Here is a 16,166-nt window from a genome sequence, read left to right on the forward strand (position 1 = left end):
AATTCCGTGTCTAAACATATGGCAGTCTAAATGGTCATCATTGCACTTTGCCTCCTACCCTTACACCCAAGATTTGATTTCTTCCTCTCAGGTCAAACTGGGATGTTTGGGATTACCTCAGTCTTTTCTAAAGGACCAGAGAATGTCCACAAAGAAGCACCAAAGGCAGTGGTAGTGCATGCCTTTAATCCTAGCAGGAGGCAGAGGCAAGAGAACCTCTGTGGGTTTGAGCCTGGTCTCATCTACAGAGTTAATTCCAGGACGACCAAGCCTACGTAGAGAAATCTTGCCTTGTACACTCCTTCCCCAAATAAGAAAGAAAAGCACCAAACCTTACTCAAATCAGGAGTAGTGGAGGCAGCTAAAGGCAGAAAGGTCACAAGTTCCAAGGCAGCTGGGGTAGTGTGTGGGGGGAGGGGGCATTAAAGCAAGAAGGTTTGGCTTTGCTGACATCCCACATTCCTGAAGCTGATGCTGGCAGGTTTTATCTCATTAGCTTGCTTTACCATGGTTCACTGGAGTAGTCACTTTTTCCAGCTGTTGCCACTTTTGGCTGTGAGCAGGGACAACACCTAGCAGAAGGACTTGGGATGGGGCTAAGTAGCAAGTGACTAAATTTGAGAGTAAAAACCCTAGCACTCTGGAGGCTGAGGCAGATGGATCTCTGAATTTGAGGCTAGCCTGGTCTACAAGGTAAATTTCAGGACAGCCAGGGCTGTTACACAGAAACTTTATAAAATGAAAAAAAAAAAAAAACCTTTTAATTTCTATTGTCCTTTAAAATCCTGGAGTTGTCCTGAGGCTCTGGGATGCATGCAACACTGCTTCTTCCAAGGTTCAGTCTTTGGCCAGAAAGAGCTCACAATTGAATATATGCATTTATTTAAAAATATAAATATGGAAAAATAAATTATTTAGAAGACTAGAGTGGATGCCCTTCAAGGCTATGACTCTCAGGGATGGGGTAAGATTAGAAGCAATAATGAGTTCTAAGCCGCCTTCAAGGAATGAAGCCTAGCAAGGTGCTACTTTATACACTTCTAATGCCATTCTGGGGTTAGCAGCAGAACAGCAATGGTCTGAAGCTCCCAAAACCATGAGTTGATACAACTGTGGAGAGAAGTCCCTACTTAACTGGAGGCCTGGGAGCCTGGGGCCGGTATGTAGAACCCCAAAGCCTGCCAAAATGCCAGCTGGGCACATTCCAGAAGTGACTGGCTTTGGCCTTGGAATTCTAGGTCTTGGCTAGTTTTGGGGCCATTGCAAGTCTAAGCAACCAGAGGTTGCCTGATCCCTCCCAGAAGGAAAGGGGCTGCTAGAACACATCTATAACCTGGGCTCTGATATTAGAACAGGAACAAAGGAGTTTTGAAGAAGTTGCAGTGTTCAAGGCCAGGAAGCTGGGACTTCCTGCAGGGAAGGTGTGGGAGCTTAGGGCAAACCTCACTATCTACTGCTGTGTGCAACTGTTGCTTGGTGACTACATGACCTACTCAGAACAAATCCCTGTCATGTGCCTGTGGGAACATGACATAAATAATAGGGCTGCTCTGACATAAGCATAGCCCGGTAACAGCCCACTGCTGTCCTGAGGGGTGGGGTCTGTAGTGAGAGCAGGAGAGCCCCTAGCCATAGTTTATTAGACCCTAACATGGCAAGAGGCACCAAAGAACAAGCCCAATCTCTTTCCAGTGTCCTTGGTCCCCGAGCTGCAGTGGCCAGTACTTGTCTGACTTCAAGACACAGTGCAGACAGCACTGGAGCTCTGATTCTTCATTGTTTGCTGTTTCTGAAGTTCTTTTGAAATCCGTCTTTTAATTCCTATCAAGTACAGTTCTCGGTCAAACTTGCCAGCGGCTAATGGGATGCTGTGGAAGAAAGACCCGTTACAAGAGCTGGCCTCAATGTCACCCAGCTGCACACCTGCTGAGCTCCAGATAGAATGGACCACTGTCCAAAGGTTATGGTTCATCCCATCTAGGCTGCCCTACCCCAACCACTCCCTGGGTGTGGAATTGCCAAAAAAGGTAATACTGCTCCAGAAGGAGCTTGCTCAACCCCAGGGAACCTGAGGCCACAGAACAAGCTGCTTCTTCATGCAACCCCAAAGGTTAGCAACCTGAGGATAACAGGAAAATCCTGAGAACTACTAGGACCTAGGCTCAGATGAAAACAACTTCATATTAATCTAGGCTTGTTGGCACCCAACTTGTCTGGTGTGTTAACAGCAAGAAACATTGTTCCTCCACACCTAAGCCTGCTACCCCTCCCAAAAAAGTCATCCCGTCCAAAACTGGCAAGAGATCCCAAAGCCCAGCCAGCTCTGAGAGGTGAGCAGGGACTTACTTGTCTCTCCCTGGCCTCACTTTCACCCGAAACAGGCCGTACACAGGACGGTGGTCTGAAGTCTTGATCCCAGGGCAAGAGGAATACTTCATGGGACAGATGTCACCCTTGTGGCGGCTTTTGTATAAGACTCGGTCCTTCAGGAGATGGTAAAGCAGGAGCAGAGACTGTGAGTCATTCTGCTGCAAGTACCTCTACAGCAAGGTAGGGCCAGCAGCCCAGGCCTAGGTATGCTTCAGTTAGGGAGCCCTCCCCACTGAATTGTGGGGAATCTAATGGATAGCATTCAATAGATAGCATCTTATTAGGAATCTAATGGATAGCATCTGTTCCCTTCTAGCCCTCTGAGATGAGTGGAGAAATACCTTGCCTCATGGATGCCCTATGGTCCCACCAGGTGCTACTGTGTACCAGAGAGGCCAAGGACTGGTGGAAAAGCCAAGCAAGAGTGCAGTCTCCTGTTTGTCCCCTCCTGGTAGATGAACCCAGGTGTGAATTCAACTATGGCCTGCTTTTGAGGGATGGCTTGCTTAGCCCTGTAATACACTCAGAGACTACCCTCCACCCCCAGTAAGCTGTGAGCACGCAGTCACCAGCCTTGGACCTGGAGCTGAGTTTTAGGCTGTCTAACCTGGCTGGCTGATGTGTGTTGAGTGCCAGTCCCACACTGTTTGATATGAACTAGGTTGGCAGGAGCCCTGAGGCTGGGCTGAGTTATATACCGTGTAGGAAGGTGTCCTCTGCTTAGAGGTACTGTCGTAGGTGTCCTTTCCAATGTCAAACTTGTAGGATGGAAGAAAGTGGATTTCTGCCTCCTCGAAGCCCCTGAAGATGGACCCTGTAACACAGGAGAGTTCAGGAAGGGCCTGCCGCACCTAAGGTGCTGCTACCCGGGCCACTCACCTTTCTTCATCTCCCGGGTGAGCTGGTCATGTTGCAGGAGTGCCAGCACATCCACTGGGTCTCGCTTCAGGAAGGCCTCCACAGCTACTCTTCCACCACTCAGGCGGAAGTTGAAGTCCCCAAACCAGAACACCTCATCAAACCGGGTAGTGACATCCCCTGGGCACATGTGGGAGAATACATTGGTGCTGGCCTCCCCTCACATGCTATGATCTGCTGACAGGTGGATGAGCTCTAGGCCAAGTGATAGGTCCTTTGTCTGGGTCCCCTTCCCCACAGAATCACAGCTGGGGAGCAGCTCCCCCAGGAAGAGGCTAGTGTTGGGAACAGCCAATGCCAACAGCTGCAGAGGATTGGGGAGACATCTGTGTAGTCCAGGTACAAAGGGCAGCCTCAATGCACATGGCAGGCTAGCCACATCCTATCAGCTTCTCGCAACTCAGCGAGGGCCATGAAGTAGTCAGCAGTGAGGACTTGTGGACAATGATAGCGCTGGGCAAGCCACTGGACCTTTTAGGCTCCCATCTGCCCAGCTGTAAACCTGGTGGATATTTCGGTAGTGAGGACTACATGATTTGGTTTCTGCTAAGCTGCCAGGGGACAGGGACAGAAACAGTCATGTGCTTGAGTGCCTTGTGTAACCCTTACCTGCACTAGAGCGGTAGGGGTTTGTGTCTGGCACATTCCGGGGCAGGGCTAGGGCTTGGATGGTTCTGCTGTAGTCCAGCAACCTCTCGGCTACCTTCCCATCTCCAGCTATGAGACAAACAGGAGACACTTGAGCTTCTGTGGAAAGCCTGCCCCAAATACTGCCCCACACCCTGACTCTCCCCCACTACTACCCAGCTGCCTTGCTGAGGGCCTCTGCCTCGGAGGACTATGTGAATGTTCCAAGTGTCAGGCCCTGGCCAGGCAGAGCCCACCATTACTAGCCCAGAGTAACTGGCACCGCACCTGGACAGAGGCCAGGAGGAAGCTGTTCACAAGCCAGTGTCAGGACCACATGGCTGGGTTGGAAGCACTTACAGGTGAAGTGAGATGTGATGAAGAGGAAGGAAGTGCCAAAAAAGGTGAAGCTCACGCCCAGGGCCCCCTTGGTCTTGATCTGAGACACGATGCGTGTAGTCACTGTGGAGTACTCGACCTCTGCAGGGCAAGGAATGACGGTTCAGGGCCTTCACCAACACAGCTACAGTAGGTGTGCTTGTGTGTATTTTCACACATGGGAACCTCAAAGGCTGCATCCCAGGCAGGAAGTGCACATTTGCCAGAGAGGTTGCAGTTTGCTTTGAGGGAACCTCTATGTAGACAGGGTCCACATGTTATAAGCGCTGGCATATGGAGGTACCTAGAGACCTGGGAGCAGTAGATACAGAAGCATGGCAAGGGCCAGCAGGCTGTCAATCCTGAAGACCTGAGCTTGATCCCTAAAACTCATGGTGGAAAGAGAACTGACTCTTGCATGTTGCCCTCTGACCTCCACATGTGCTCTGTGGTACATGCACACATAAGGGAAAGACAGGGAGAAACGGAGAGAGGGAGGAGCAGTGGGGGAGAAGCCCCATGATGGTACCTACCTGAGCAGAACCAGATGAGGTCCCTGCGAATAAACAGGGACATATAGAGGACCCCATGCGCTGCTGATGACAGCAACACATACTGAGGGCCCAGTGTCTCCTGCAGGCGTGTCTCCCACTCCCGCCTGTGGGGAGGAGGCAGGTTAGATGAGGGCATGGCCTTTACAGAAAGGAGGACTTCCAGCTTCACCTTCCCCCCATATGCTGCCCAGAGAGCCCCTGGAAGCATTCCTAGAGGACCCCACAACTGGGCCTCATCTTGTACTGAGAATCATGACTGGGCTAATGACATCCTTGTGCACTGAGACCCTTCAGGTTGGCTGCAGGCCCAAGACTTTCCATCCCATCTAAGACCCACATGAATGAGTTGTCAGAGATCTGTAGGCTGACAGGAGTGGGGGCTCTGAGGACAGGATCCCTTTCCCAGAGCATACAAGGCTGGCTGCTCTCCTCACAGGCAAGAAGCCCCAGGAGATGCAGTGAGGAGCACATAGCTGTGGGACTGCTTCTCAGGGAAACCAGTCAGGATGCCATGGGATGTGATGAGAACCGCGACAGCCCAGAGCTTCTGGATGAACCAGGCATCTTAGCTGCTTCTGCAGACAAAACCTGAGACATTACTGACTTCAGCTATGCTCATTTCAGCGAGGCATGGAGGTTGCTCATCTAGCCAACCATACAAGGGCCTCAGGTCCCACCCTTCAGGCTTACAGACCTATCTCAGTGAGCTGTCCACACAGAATGCTGCAGGCTCCAATACTGGAGGCTGTGTGGTGTCTCACCTGTCAGAGCAGCCCTCCTGAACTCCAATGACATACAAGTCCTGAGTGTAGTCAGCCTCAGTGGGGAGCAGAAACTCATCCAGGCTCACTGGGAGCTCCTGCAGTGAAGAGCCACAAAACAGTCAAGGCCACTAGGCTCCCTCAGGTCTGCGGGTAGAAGCTGAAGAACAAGGCCCTGCACAGTCATGTGGGGGTGGCCATAGAAATAGCCTCTTTTCAAAGAGAAGTTGTGCACAGCTGTGGGTTTGGTCTCCCAGAGAACCTTGACATGTCAGGTATTTCAGTTTCCCTCTTTGAGCCCAAATTGGTTGACCTGCCACCTCCCAGCCTGGGGCCCTCCTTTCTGGGGGCCCTAGATCATGCGGCATGCTACCTGGTTTGACTATCCTCCCAGGTGCATGCCCAACCCTGGTCCTTCACAAGGACTCACAGAGACGGAGGCGGCCTGCTTGCCTATCTTTAGGCCTATGTTGTGACAAAAGGACTGTGCTGGGGGCCTCTTGGAATAGGTTCCCCAAGGACATGGAGCCCAGCTGCCTCTGCCTTACCTCACTGTGACCCCTCTCACCTTCTGGCCCTGCATGTTCCAGGTAGCCACAAAGAGAGCCATGTTCCGGTCTGGGAAGTACCTGGCCAGCTCGTCTGCTCCTAGCAGGGCCCCGCTGGCCATAAGACTTCCTTCCAGATAGCTCCTGCAACAAGTGAGCGGCCAGCCTGAGTGACACCAAAGTAACCTAGAAGCCCCTTCACTCAGGACAGGTGCCTACAAGTCAAAGGGCTTACAAGCTATGTGAGCCCTGAGGACAACACTGACCATAGCAGGTATCAGTCTCACCCCTGGAGTTGGGAATTCCCTCAGCTGGAGTGCATCACCACTTTCATGACAACCCAGTACGGCACTCATCTCCCTCTGATTTCAATCCATCTCCAGAGTTCAGTGGAATGAAGCTATACCTGTCAAGTTGAGATACAGTCCTAACTGTGAGGAATCTCTTGACCTACCCAGGATACATGTGTGTACCATGTGCTACAGGGCCTGCCCAACCATCCTGTGCAGGGATACTGGACATATACAGTCCTGTAGATGACCAGGTCTCTGCCATATCACTCAACTCCATTGCTACAGCACAGAAGGTATGAAAGCCCTAGAGAGAAACGATGGGTAAGGTTGTGTGCCTAGAAGATGTGCTTAATTCAATTCTCAGCGTTGGAAAGATGAACAGGCTAAGTCCATGGACAGAGATGGACAGTTAAGAGCACTAGCTACTCTTTCTGAGGATCTAGGTTCAATTCTCACTACATGGCAGCTCACAACTGTCTAAAACCAGCTCCAGGGAGTTTGACACCCTCACACTGACAAACATATAGGCAAAACACTAATGTACATGAAATATGAATAAATAAAGCATTTAAAAATATCTGAGGGCTGGAGAGATGACTCAGAGGGTTAAGAGCATTGGCTGCTCTTCCAGAGGTTCTAAGTTCAATTCCCAGCAACCACATGATGGCTCACAACCACCTGTAATGAGATTTGGTGTCCTCCTCTGGCCTGCAGGCATGCATGCAGACACTGTATACATAACAAATAAATTTTTAAAAATATTAAAAAAATATGAATCTCATGATTTTTCATACACTGAGAAATACTAGATGTGTTTGCATTATTCTCCAGACCTTTAAGAAATGAAGTCCTGGTGGGCAACAGCAGCCCACGCCTTCAGTCCCAGCACTCAGGAGGCAAAGGCAGGCAGATCCCTGTGAGTTCAAGGCCTGCTTGGTCTACAAAGTGAGTTCCAGGACTGTCTGGGCTGTCACACAGAAAAACCCTGTCTTGAAAAACCAAAAACTGAAAAACAAAACAACAAAACCAAAATTCTTTCATTTGTATGAGTGTTTTGCCTGCACGTATATATATATGTACCCTGTGCATACCTAGTGCTCTTGGAGGTCAGAATGTGGCATCAGACTCCCTAGAACTAGAGTTAAGATTGTGAGCCACCACAATGGGTACTGGGAACCAAACCCAGGTCCTCTGCAAGCAACAGCTAGTGTTCTCAACTGCTAAGCCATCTCTCTAACCACCCCCACCCCTATTTTTGTTGACACAAGAGATGGAACCCAGGTCTTCATGCATGCTAAGCAAGCTTTACCTCTGAGCTACTACATCTTGGACCTTTTTCAATTTGTTTGGTTGGATTTTTTTTTTTGTTTGTTTGATTTTGTTTTGCTTTGAGACAAGGTAATGCTGTGCTCAGACTGACCTTCAACTGGAGATCTTCCTGCTTCTGTCTCCCAGTAGCTGGGATGAAGGTATGCTCCACAATGCTTGGCCTACCTTACTGTTTTTCCAAACTTGCTAAGAATGCATGAACAAATTCATGTTCCTCTGAAGATCAAATTATAACCAAATCTCTAAGAACAATGGCCAACTGAAGCCAGAACCCATGATTGTGAGCCCCACTGGCAGAACATCATAATGGTCCAGATCTGTATACTTTCAGGAGGGAGACTGGTCTGTCATAGCGAGGGAACTTCTTGATCTTCCCTCCGAGGTAATGAGTCAAAGTCACCAATGTCCTAGCTGGGTCCAAACACCAGTCAGGGTGGAGCACATTCCCAAATCATATATCATTAGGAAGGGACCACTGAGCAAAGGGTAGGCACGGGCTAGTCTTTCAGACACCAGCCCTAAGTCCCATGTCCCTCCCTAGAGGCTGACTTTGCTTCCACCAAACCAGGGAGCCATACAGTTTGTCCAGGTGGCTACAGAACATCACTGGACAGCAGCAGAGTAAAAACTCACTGCTGTGCCTAGCCTTAGGAAGCACAGCTTCTTCCCAACCCATTTAGGGAAGGGCACCCCAGATCTTCTGGGGAAAAAGTGGCATGGAAGCCTTTAATCCCAGGAGGTAAGTATTTGTGAGTTTAAGGCCAGCCTGGTCTACATAGTGAGAACCTGCCCCCCCCAGCCTGGTCTACATAGTGAGAACCTGTTTCTTTCTCTCTCTCTTACTCTCTGTCTCTGTTGCTCTCTCTCTCTCTCTCTCTCTCTCTCTCTCTCTCTCTCTCTCTCTCTCTCTCTCACACACACACACACCCCAAGTGGCAGTTTAGGCTGATGAGAGGATTCAGTAGGTAAAGGTGCTTGCCACCAACAAGATGGTATAAGTTTGGTTCTCAGAACCTACATGGTGGGGAAGAATCAACTCCCACAAACTGGAGTTATGAGGTACGAGGCAGAACTGGACAAAGCCCCTTGCTGTGGAATAATCTTTTTGTACACCATGAAGATGTGTCTTTGCCAAGGCACTTTCTGATGAATTTAATAAAGAGCTGAATGGCCAATAGCTAGGCAGGAGTGGGACTTCCAGGTAGAGGGAAAGAAGAGATGAATCTAGGCGTGGGAGAGACACCAGAGGAGATGGAAATGAAACAGGACATGCAAGAGGAGCGGTAAAAGCCACAAGCCACATGGCAGCATGCAGATTTATAGCTTTCATAATAAGTGTGTCATGATTTGGGGGCTGGGAGTCTGAGAAAGCCTGCTACAGCCCCTCCTCCATCACTTCCCAGTGATGCAACAGAGGCCCACTCAGACTTTTTTTCACTTCCTATGGACTGACTGCAAGTAATAAATGCTTTGAATGTGGTAGAAATGGTACTCTTTAAAAAGAGCCCTGTGGGAATGGAGAGATGGCTCAGTGGTTAAGAGTGCTTGCTGCTCTTCCAGAGGATCCAAGTTTGGTACCCAGCACTCACACCAGACAGCTCACAACTGCCTATAACCCCAGCTCTGGGGAATCAACACTTCTGCTCTCTGCAGGCACCTGTACTCACATGCACATAACCCACATGCAGACACACACACACACCCTACACCTAATTAAAAATAATAAAAATATTTAAGTATTTTAAGTAAAAGGATTGCTGGCCTACTGATAACTAGAGGTGATAGAAGAGCACTAGGGCATATCGAGGAAGAGCCAGGCTTGGTGAAGAGGTGTGGCATAGAGGGTAGTAGCTGTAGGGCTGCCTATGGGTTCTGGGAATAAGGTGACTGAATGGTCCCCCAACAGGATCCTCAGAATGAGGCCCTCTTTAGAAACGGTCTGTGCAGATATAAGTACTGCAGCATCTCCAGAGGGCCCTGGAGTTAGCACAGCTGGGAAACTTAGAAGTGACCACCTGGAGATACAGGCAGAAACTACCCTTGCCAGAGATCACATCTCTCTCTGAGGAAAGGAACGCTCTTTTGGCCCTCTAGATTGAAGCAGTCCTGTTGACACTCCATTCAATCTCTGCCTCCAGTTCTCTAGTATGAAACCTTCGAACCCACAGTCACCTGTTTAGGCAGCTCGTGGAAACAATGCATGAACCATCTCTAGATTCTCCCTGTTCTCACTTCCCCAACTACCCTTGTCCTGCAAAATGGTTGTGGTGGATGTGGCTCCTGGACTCAGGAAAGGGGAGCCAACACCGGAAAGTCATAGGCAGGAAGGGCTCATCTTGGGGTACACCCAGGCTCTTTTCAGTATAAGTCCATACAAGTTAATTGCTGGAGTCAGAAAGATCAAGCATAAGAAACTGAAGTCTGTACATTCTTGGGATGTTGTGTGGCAGGTGAGAGGCCTCGGTGGACATCAACAAGACCCCACCACAGACACTGGGACCCTGTAGCTCTAGGCAGTGTGGAAGCTTTCCCAAGGGCATAAACTAGTCAAGCCTGTGGTTTGTTCCTGCAAGTGGCCCCTTGGATGTCACTTGGTCCAGTAGGTTAACTGGTGTCTAAATATCCTGGTAAAATGCTGATCTGTGGCTCAAAGTGTGAGGGACAGCACTCTCAACGCTTCCACAGGCATCACTATGAGGCCCCTGAGTACTCCTCATGGGCAGTGGTTAAATAATAGTACAGCTAAAGAAATCTCTAATCCTCCACACGGGGAGGAGAAAAAAAAAAAAAAAAAAAAAAAAAGGGACTAATTCAGACACTGACTGAGAAAGCTTCCCAACAGGGTGTATGGAAGTACAAACTACAGGAGCAATGACAACATGATGGGTGTGTTCTCATCTGCCTACATAAGGAATGAGGCAGAATGATCTACTTTTATGGGTTCATAGTTTCTGGATGACAGTGAGCCACAAAGGAAAGGTACTGGAATAATACAGACAGGAGGAGAAAGGCATGATGTCTGAGAGGGGATGGGGGTCCTGTCTTATTTCCTATTTCCAAGTCTCGGGCATTCTCTATGTGAATCCATTTACATGGCCCCTGTGCAGCTTGTCCTCTTTATTTACATACATACATACATACATACATATATATCAGCTCACTATGTAGCTCAGGCTGGATTTGAACTTATATTATCCTATCTCTACCTTTCAAGTACGGGGATTACAAGCATGAACCACCATGCCTGGCTTACTACGTCCTTGGCCTGATTAGACAGAGGCCTCTGGACGGATGACAGCCCCAGAGCTCCCCGCCACTCCAAGAATCCTACCTGCTTCTGATGTCCTTGGTGCGGATGGGGGCCAGAAGGCTGAAGGAGGACCTGGCTGAATGAATGGAGTGATCATCACCAGCCAGGGGGCTCCGGGGCCTGCTAGGGCCCAGGTTGCTGTGGGCCCTGACCAGCCTGGTCTGCATGCGGAGCTTGTAGTCAGCATGCTCAGGGTCAACCTTGTTTGCTGTTCTCAGGGAGCTGGAGGCTATGTTGAGGTCCATGGCGGGTGGTGTGTGTGAAGAATGCAAACTTGCCAACTTGGGGGAGCCCCCACCTGGGGTTGTCTCTCTGTGCAAGAGGTCCAAGGAGGTGCTGATCATCCCAGGGAGACAGTCACTCCACAACGATGGGCTCCCTCCCTCACTGCCTGTGGCCTTTCGGGTCTTAGGGATCTCTTGCAAGGATGTGCTGAGGCAGGGTAGGGGCCGACTGCAGGCAGAAGACTGGGTGACAGAATCCTGCATGGAGCCCCTGCAGGGACTGGCCCCATTCTGGACTGTCAGATCCTCCTGACTACCTTGGAAACGCCTTCTTCTCCAGCCCTTATCATCCAGGGACAGGGTTCGCTCCAACTTGGGTCTCATAGGTAGCTGTGGGTTCTGGTTGCTTGGTTTTGCTGGAATGCTGAAAGGAGGCATGGGATTTGTCTCTGAATCCTGAGGCTCAGTGGCTGGTAGGGAGCCTGGTGCTGGGGTGAGGTTCTTGGCTGTATTTGGAAGCTGTCCCTTGAGCATTCTGCCCTCCAGCTGCCCAGGTGCCTCCGTGTGACGTAGATAAGCTGACTTGGACGGCATAGTCTGGACCTGGCCAGTCCTCGCCCACTCAGTCTGGCCCTCCTAAGGAAAGGGATCCTCTCCGGGAGGTAAGCAAGCAACTTGTGTTGTCAAGGATGCACGTCAGAGGTCACCAGATGGATGCCAAGAAAATTCGGGCGGCTCCCTTTGTGGCACGGGGCGGTCTTTTTGGAGCAGGGCCTGCGGCAGCATGGCTTAAGTCCTGAGGAAATCTAGAAAATCTCTCTAGAGTCTCTCTTAGCTCCCTGAAGCCAGCTTGCTGGTCTTAAAGAGACCTCATAGGAACTGGCACCAGGAGATCGGAGCTGCAGAAGCCCGTCCCACACCCTGGGTGAGCCCTCCACCCCACCGTGGCAGAGTAGGGCAGCGTGCTCGGCGTCCTAGGCTCACCTGTGCCCTTCGTTCGGTCGCAGACACGCCGCCCGGCGCCTGGTCTGATCCAGGAGAGCCCGGCGCTGGGGGAGGTGAGGCTAGCCCAGTCACGGTGGCGGCTGGAACAACGACTGCTGCCCCGTGCCCCGGCCCCCGCCCAGGGTTCGCCACAGCTCAGCCTAGTGGTCACCCTGGCCCATGCCCCGCTCTGTGGTTGCCCTGCGAACAGCCCGGTTCACGATCACACCACCGCTCACAGCGGCCCCTGGCGGCTTGGAGGATCATATCCCGTTCCTGGAAGTCTCAACCCCACATGAAGCCAAGCTCTGTCCCTCTGTCCTACAGAGGCTGTACCCCCTCCAGACAGACCATGACCAATCCGACAGCAGCCCAAGGCTCTGGCCACACTTAAAACCTCACTGGCCTGCCCCTGAAAACACAAAGGAAGCCATAAATGAAGTTACTTGAGAGCCCAAAATATTTTATTTAACAATTTGAATTTAGGAAAAATAGCAGCTCCCAGGGAGGAAGCATCTTGAATCAAAAGTGGTTGGCAGTCAACACAGAGCCTGGACAGGGTTGCACCAGAGGCAAGGGTCCTGCCTGGTCCCAACAAGGACATAAGTTGCTACTGACCCACAGGGACAGGCCTTTCTTAGTGACAGAACAGGAGGGTCTGGGCACACTCATCTATGGAACATTCTGGAAACCATTCTGTGAGTCTTTCCCAGATGATGCAGGGAACCAGAAAACCAGGAAGGGCTGTACTAATTCCACATTCTACAATTTCTAAATTTAATACCAAGCAAACCATTTGTTTCCTACCCAAATTACCTGATTTTTATAATATTTAAAAATCTCTTTCCCCTCCTCTTTAGAGCAAAAGGATAGTTTTAGAAACAGTCAGTGAAGCCTTAAAGCTCTGAGTTTGAAGGTAGTGGCAGCTCCTTAAAGAATGATGTGGCTGAGTCAGTGAGAGAAGCCGCTGAAGGGCCCTGATGGGCTTTGGGGTAGAGATGTCAGGTTCCAGAGTGTCTGCTAGGACACCGTAAGTCACTCCAAGACACCACCAAGTCCTAAAAGATGTCTGCACAGGTGACAGCGAGTCAGCTGGGGGGGGGGGCAGACAGACCCCTCAATAGGAGGGCAGTACTTGGCAGCATGCAGCCAGGTTTTGACCTGGTTGGTTAGTCAGATCAGCAGCTTCAGAACATCAGCTCCCTGGGCTCTCCCCAGTGACTGGGCCACGAGGGGAAGCTCTGAGCAGCAGAATCCACCCAGCCCTAATCGGGCCATAGAAAATGGAGTGAGGCTGGGAATTTCTTGGAGACATGCCTTGGTAATGGCTTCCCTCCCAGCCTGTGAGCCACTGCCATCTGGTGGCCTTAGAGGAGCTGGTGTTAACTCCCTGGTTCACAGGACAGGGCAGAGCTGCCCAAATGCAGCTGGGGCTCCTCTTAGGCCAGGCAGCCCAAGGAGAGTCAGGACTCCTCTCCTCCAGTCAAGCACTCGCTCTTCTCTCAGCATCCTAAAGAAACCTGGTTGGCTTGTACCATTTCTTGTGTGAGCAAGGCCCTGGTTTCCAAGGAACTGTGCTCTTCTGTGGAGAAGCCCTGTCTAATCTCACTGTAGGGGTATTCTCAAGTGACTCAAACTATTATATTCTTAATTTGTCTAAAGTGACTAAGAAAGAAACATTCTTCTTTTACATAGAAGACTTTGAATTATATTCATTCTATCCAGCATCTGAAAGGAACCATGGAATCAATTTTTCAGTAATTCATATACATGGGCTGCAAGGAGGGAGACACACAGTATGAACGGCTCTGGGTTACTGCCATGTCCATCTGGGATCCATGAGACCTGAGGCAGCTAGTTTGGTTCTTGGTGGAGAACAGTTATCTAGTCATCTCAGGGTTCCAACTACAAATCCAGCTGCAATCCTAGTTCAATGCTGCGTATTTTCTTTGGCCAATCCTCCCTGGCCTTGAATTCCCCGAGGTGACTGAAGCCTGAAACAAAAGGAACAACAATGACCCACATGTGTCCATGCCCAGTGGCTGTGTAGCAGGATGAGTCTACAGGGTAAACACACAGATCACTGAAAAATGGGCAAACTCTGGCTTCAAGTGTGAGACCTCCTGTTGGCGCCAAGTTTCTGCTGCTCAGCATTTCCTAGCCCACAGAACTACAGACATGCTTTGTTCTGTCACAGTTTTGTCAAGGACAGGACTGAGGCTAACTACAGAGCTGGGCCAGCTAAGGGTTCAGTGAGTCTAAGAGTGGGCAGTGGCGTATGGTCTTCCGTTGCTGCAAAGCACAGGGATGCCCCATGCCAGGAGAGAACACTGGCATACATTTTTCCTCCCTCACAGGACCTCACTGGGATCAAAATCAAGGAATCTGGAAGAGCTATTTAACGACAAGGTCAGAAGAAAACTGAGATCTTGTAGTTGAAAATATGGGGTATAGCAACCTCATCTACATAGGAGCAGGATCCTCACATAGGGGATATCAGGATCCTCAAGAGGACTATATAGAGAGTGACCATGACTGGAGAGTAGGCTGAGAACATCAAATTCAGAAGTTAAGACACCTGATTGGGTAACTCATTTTTGAGACCTTCCCTGGCTGCAAGGAATTATTTAATTATTTCTCAATAGACTTTGCATGACATACACAAAAATAAACTAATAAATAAATAAACAAGGGCTAGAGAGATGACTCAGTGGTTAAAAGCACTGGTTGCTTTTCCAGAGGACCTGTGTTCAATTCCCAGCACCCTCTGACACAACTGTCTGTAACTCCAGTTCCAGGAGATTTGATGCCTTCCTCTGGTCTCTGAAGGTACTAGGCATGCACATGACACAGACAAATATACAGCAAAAGCCCATACACATAAAATAAATAATAAACTTTGCTTGCTTATCCTTTTATAAAAAAGAAAGAAAAAATAAAAACCACAAGATGCATACCCCGGGGCTGGGGATACAACTCAGTTTGTAGAGTACTTGTTTAGCATGTATGCTTGTACCTGGCTTGTTTAGCATGTACCTGGCTCAAGACCCCTGCTCCCCAAAATAAAGATGCCTACCTAGAATTCTTCCCTGACACAGCTCCCCCTAACAGTAGTTAGACTACACTTCTCCATACAGCGCATTCCAGACTCTTCTTGGCATAAGTACCTAGGGCAATGACTGAGGGAAGGGCTGTATAAATCCTTGAGGAAAGACGCCATTCCAGTCTCCAGAGACACAGAATGTAGACCTTGAACTCTCACAGCAGGCACCACAAAATGGCATTACTACTTCTGATCTGAAGAAAATTCCCATCTGAAAAGTGCACTCAGCAAACTCTCAACCCACAGTACCTAGGAAGAGCCAAAGGGTCTTCCAGAGTCAACTGCTGAGGCCTGAAGCTACTAGACAGTGTGTCACCCAGACAGAGGCATTAATCAGGAATAAAAAATGAAAGATTCCAAACCAGGGGTCTCCTTGATAGAGCTGCTCTCGAGGGGAAGAGGCAGGAGGGAGAGCAGAGGACTGGGCTAGGAGTCTGTGGCTAACTGGGATAGCCATACATCCTGTGAAGGAATGGGAGGCTGGTCTCACCCATGGCAAAGAACAGAAAGAAAAGCTCTGAACCTGAAGAGCCCAAATCAGTGAGAGGAACATGAGGCAAGAGGAGGATGCAAGTTAAGTAAGAGGGCAAATCTACAAGAGGGGGAGGCACAGGACTTGGAGAGGGACTGGAGGCCATGGATCTCTGCCCTGTGGCTGCGTAAAGAATAGCCAGGGACCTACAAAGTGATTTCTAGGACAGCCAAGGCTACACAGAGAAACCCTGTCTCAACAAAACAAAACAAAACAAAAAAAAAAAAAAAAAAAA

General features: G+C 49.8%; 2 protein-coding genes across 7 annotated transcripts in view; both read right to left on the reverse strand.

Moving 5' to 3' along the window:
- Positions 1-865: 865 nt before the first annotated feature.
- Positions 866-12,501, reverse strand: Inpp5e (inositol polyphosphate-5-phosphatase E). 3 transcript variants are annotated; one of them, XM_051184892.1, is made up of 10 exons: positions 11,110-12,500; positions 6,177-6,300; positions 5,609-5,706; positions 4,827-4,951; positions 4,276-4,395; positions 3,898-4,005; positions 3,250-3,408; positions 3,069-3,184; positions 2,347-2,483; positions 866-1,868 (listed from the first exon to the last, which is right to left on the reverse strand). In XM_051184892.1, exons 1-10 carry the CDS (start codon positions 11,904-11,906, stop codon positions 1,736-1,738), a joined length of 1,917 nt encoding a protein of 638 aa, XP_051040849.1. In that variant the 5' UTR covers positions 11,907-12,500; the 3' UTR covers positions 866-1,735. The 3 variants fall into 3 exon arrangements, with proteins under 3 accessions (XP_051040849.1, XP_051040850.1, XP_051040851.1); XM_051184893.1 differs by lacking the exon at positions 3,898-4,005 and having other exon boundaries at positions 11,110-12,501; XM_051184894.1 differs by lacking the exon at positions 3,250-3,408 and having other exon boundaries at positions 11,110-12,501.
- A 232-nt stretch (positions 12,502-12,733) lies between these two features.
- Positions 12,734-16,166, reverse strand: part of Sec16a (SEC16 homolog A, endoplasmic reticulum export factor) — a 35,739-nt gene continuing 32,306 nt past the window's right edge. For all 4 annotated transcript variants that reach the window (XM_051184902.1, XM_051184901.1, XM_051184900.1 and 1 more), the window contains one exon: positions 12,734-14,290. In XM_051184902.1, coding sequence (XP_051040859.1) covers positions 14,222-14,290 — 69 coding nt within the window. In that variant the 3' untranslated portion in view covers positions 12,734-14,221. The remainder of the gene's footprint in view (positions 14,291-16,166) is intronic.

Source organism: Phodopus roborovskii, unplaced genomic scaffold, assembly GCF_943737965.1.
Source record: "Phodopus roborovskii unplaced genomic scaffold, PHOROB, whole genome shotgun sequence".
NCBI lineage: Eukaryota > Metazoa > Chordata > Mammalia > Rodentia > Cricetidae > Phodopus > Phodopus roborovskii.

Excerpts from the sequence above, each read along its gene's own strand:
- Inpp5e (XM_051184892.1), bottom strand. The coding sequence starts at position 11,906 with ATGCCGTCCAAGTCAGCTTATCTACGTCACACGGAGGCACCTGGGCAG. Across the intron at positions 6,301-11,109 it reads ACCAAGGACATCAGAAGCAG|GAGCTATCTGGAAGGAAGTC; the intron begins GTAGGATTCTTG and ends CACTTGTTGCAG. Across the intron at positions 4,952-5,608 it reads CAGGAGGGCTGCTCTGACAG|GCGGGAGTGGGAGACACGCC; the intron begins GTGAGACACCAC and ends TCCTCCCCACAG.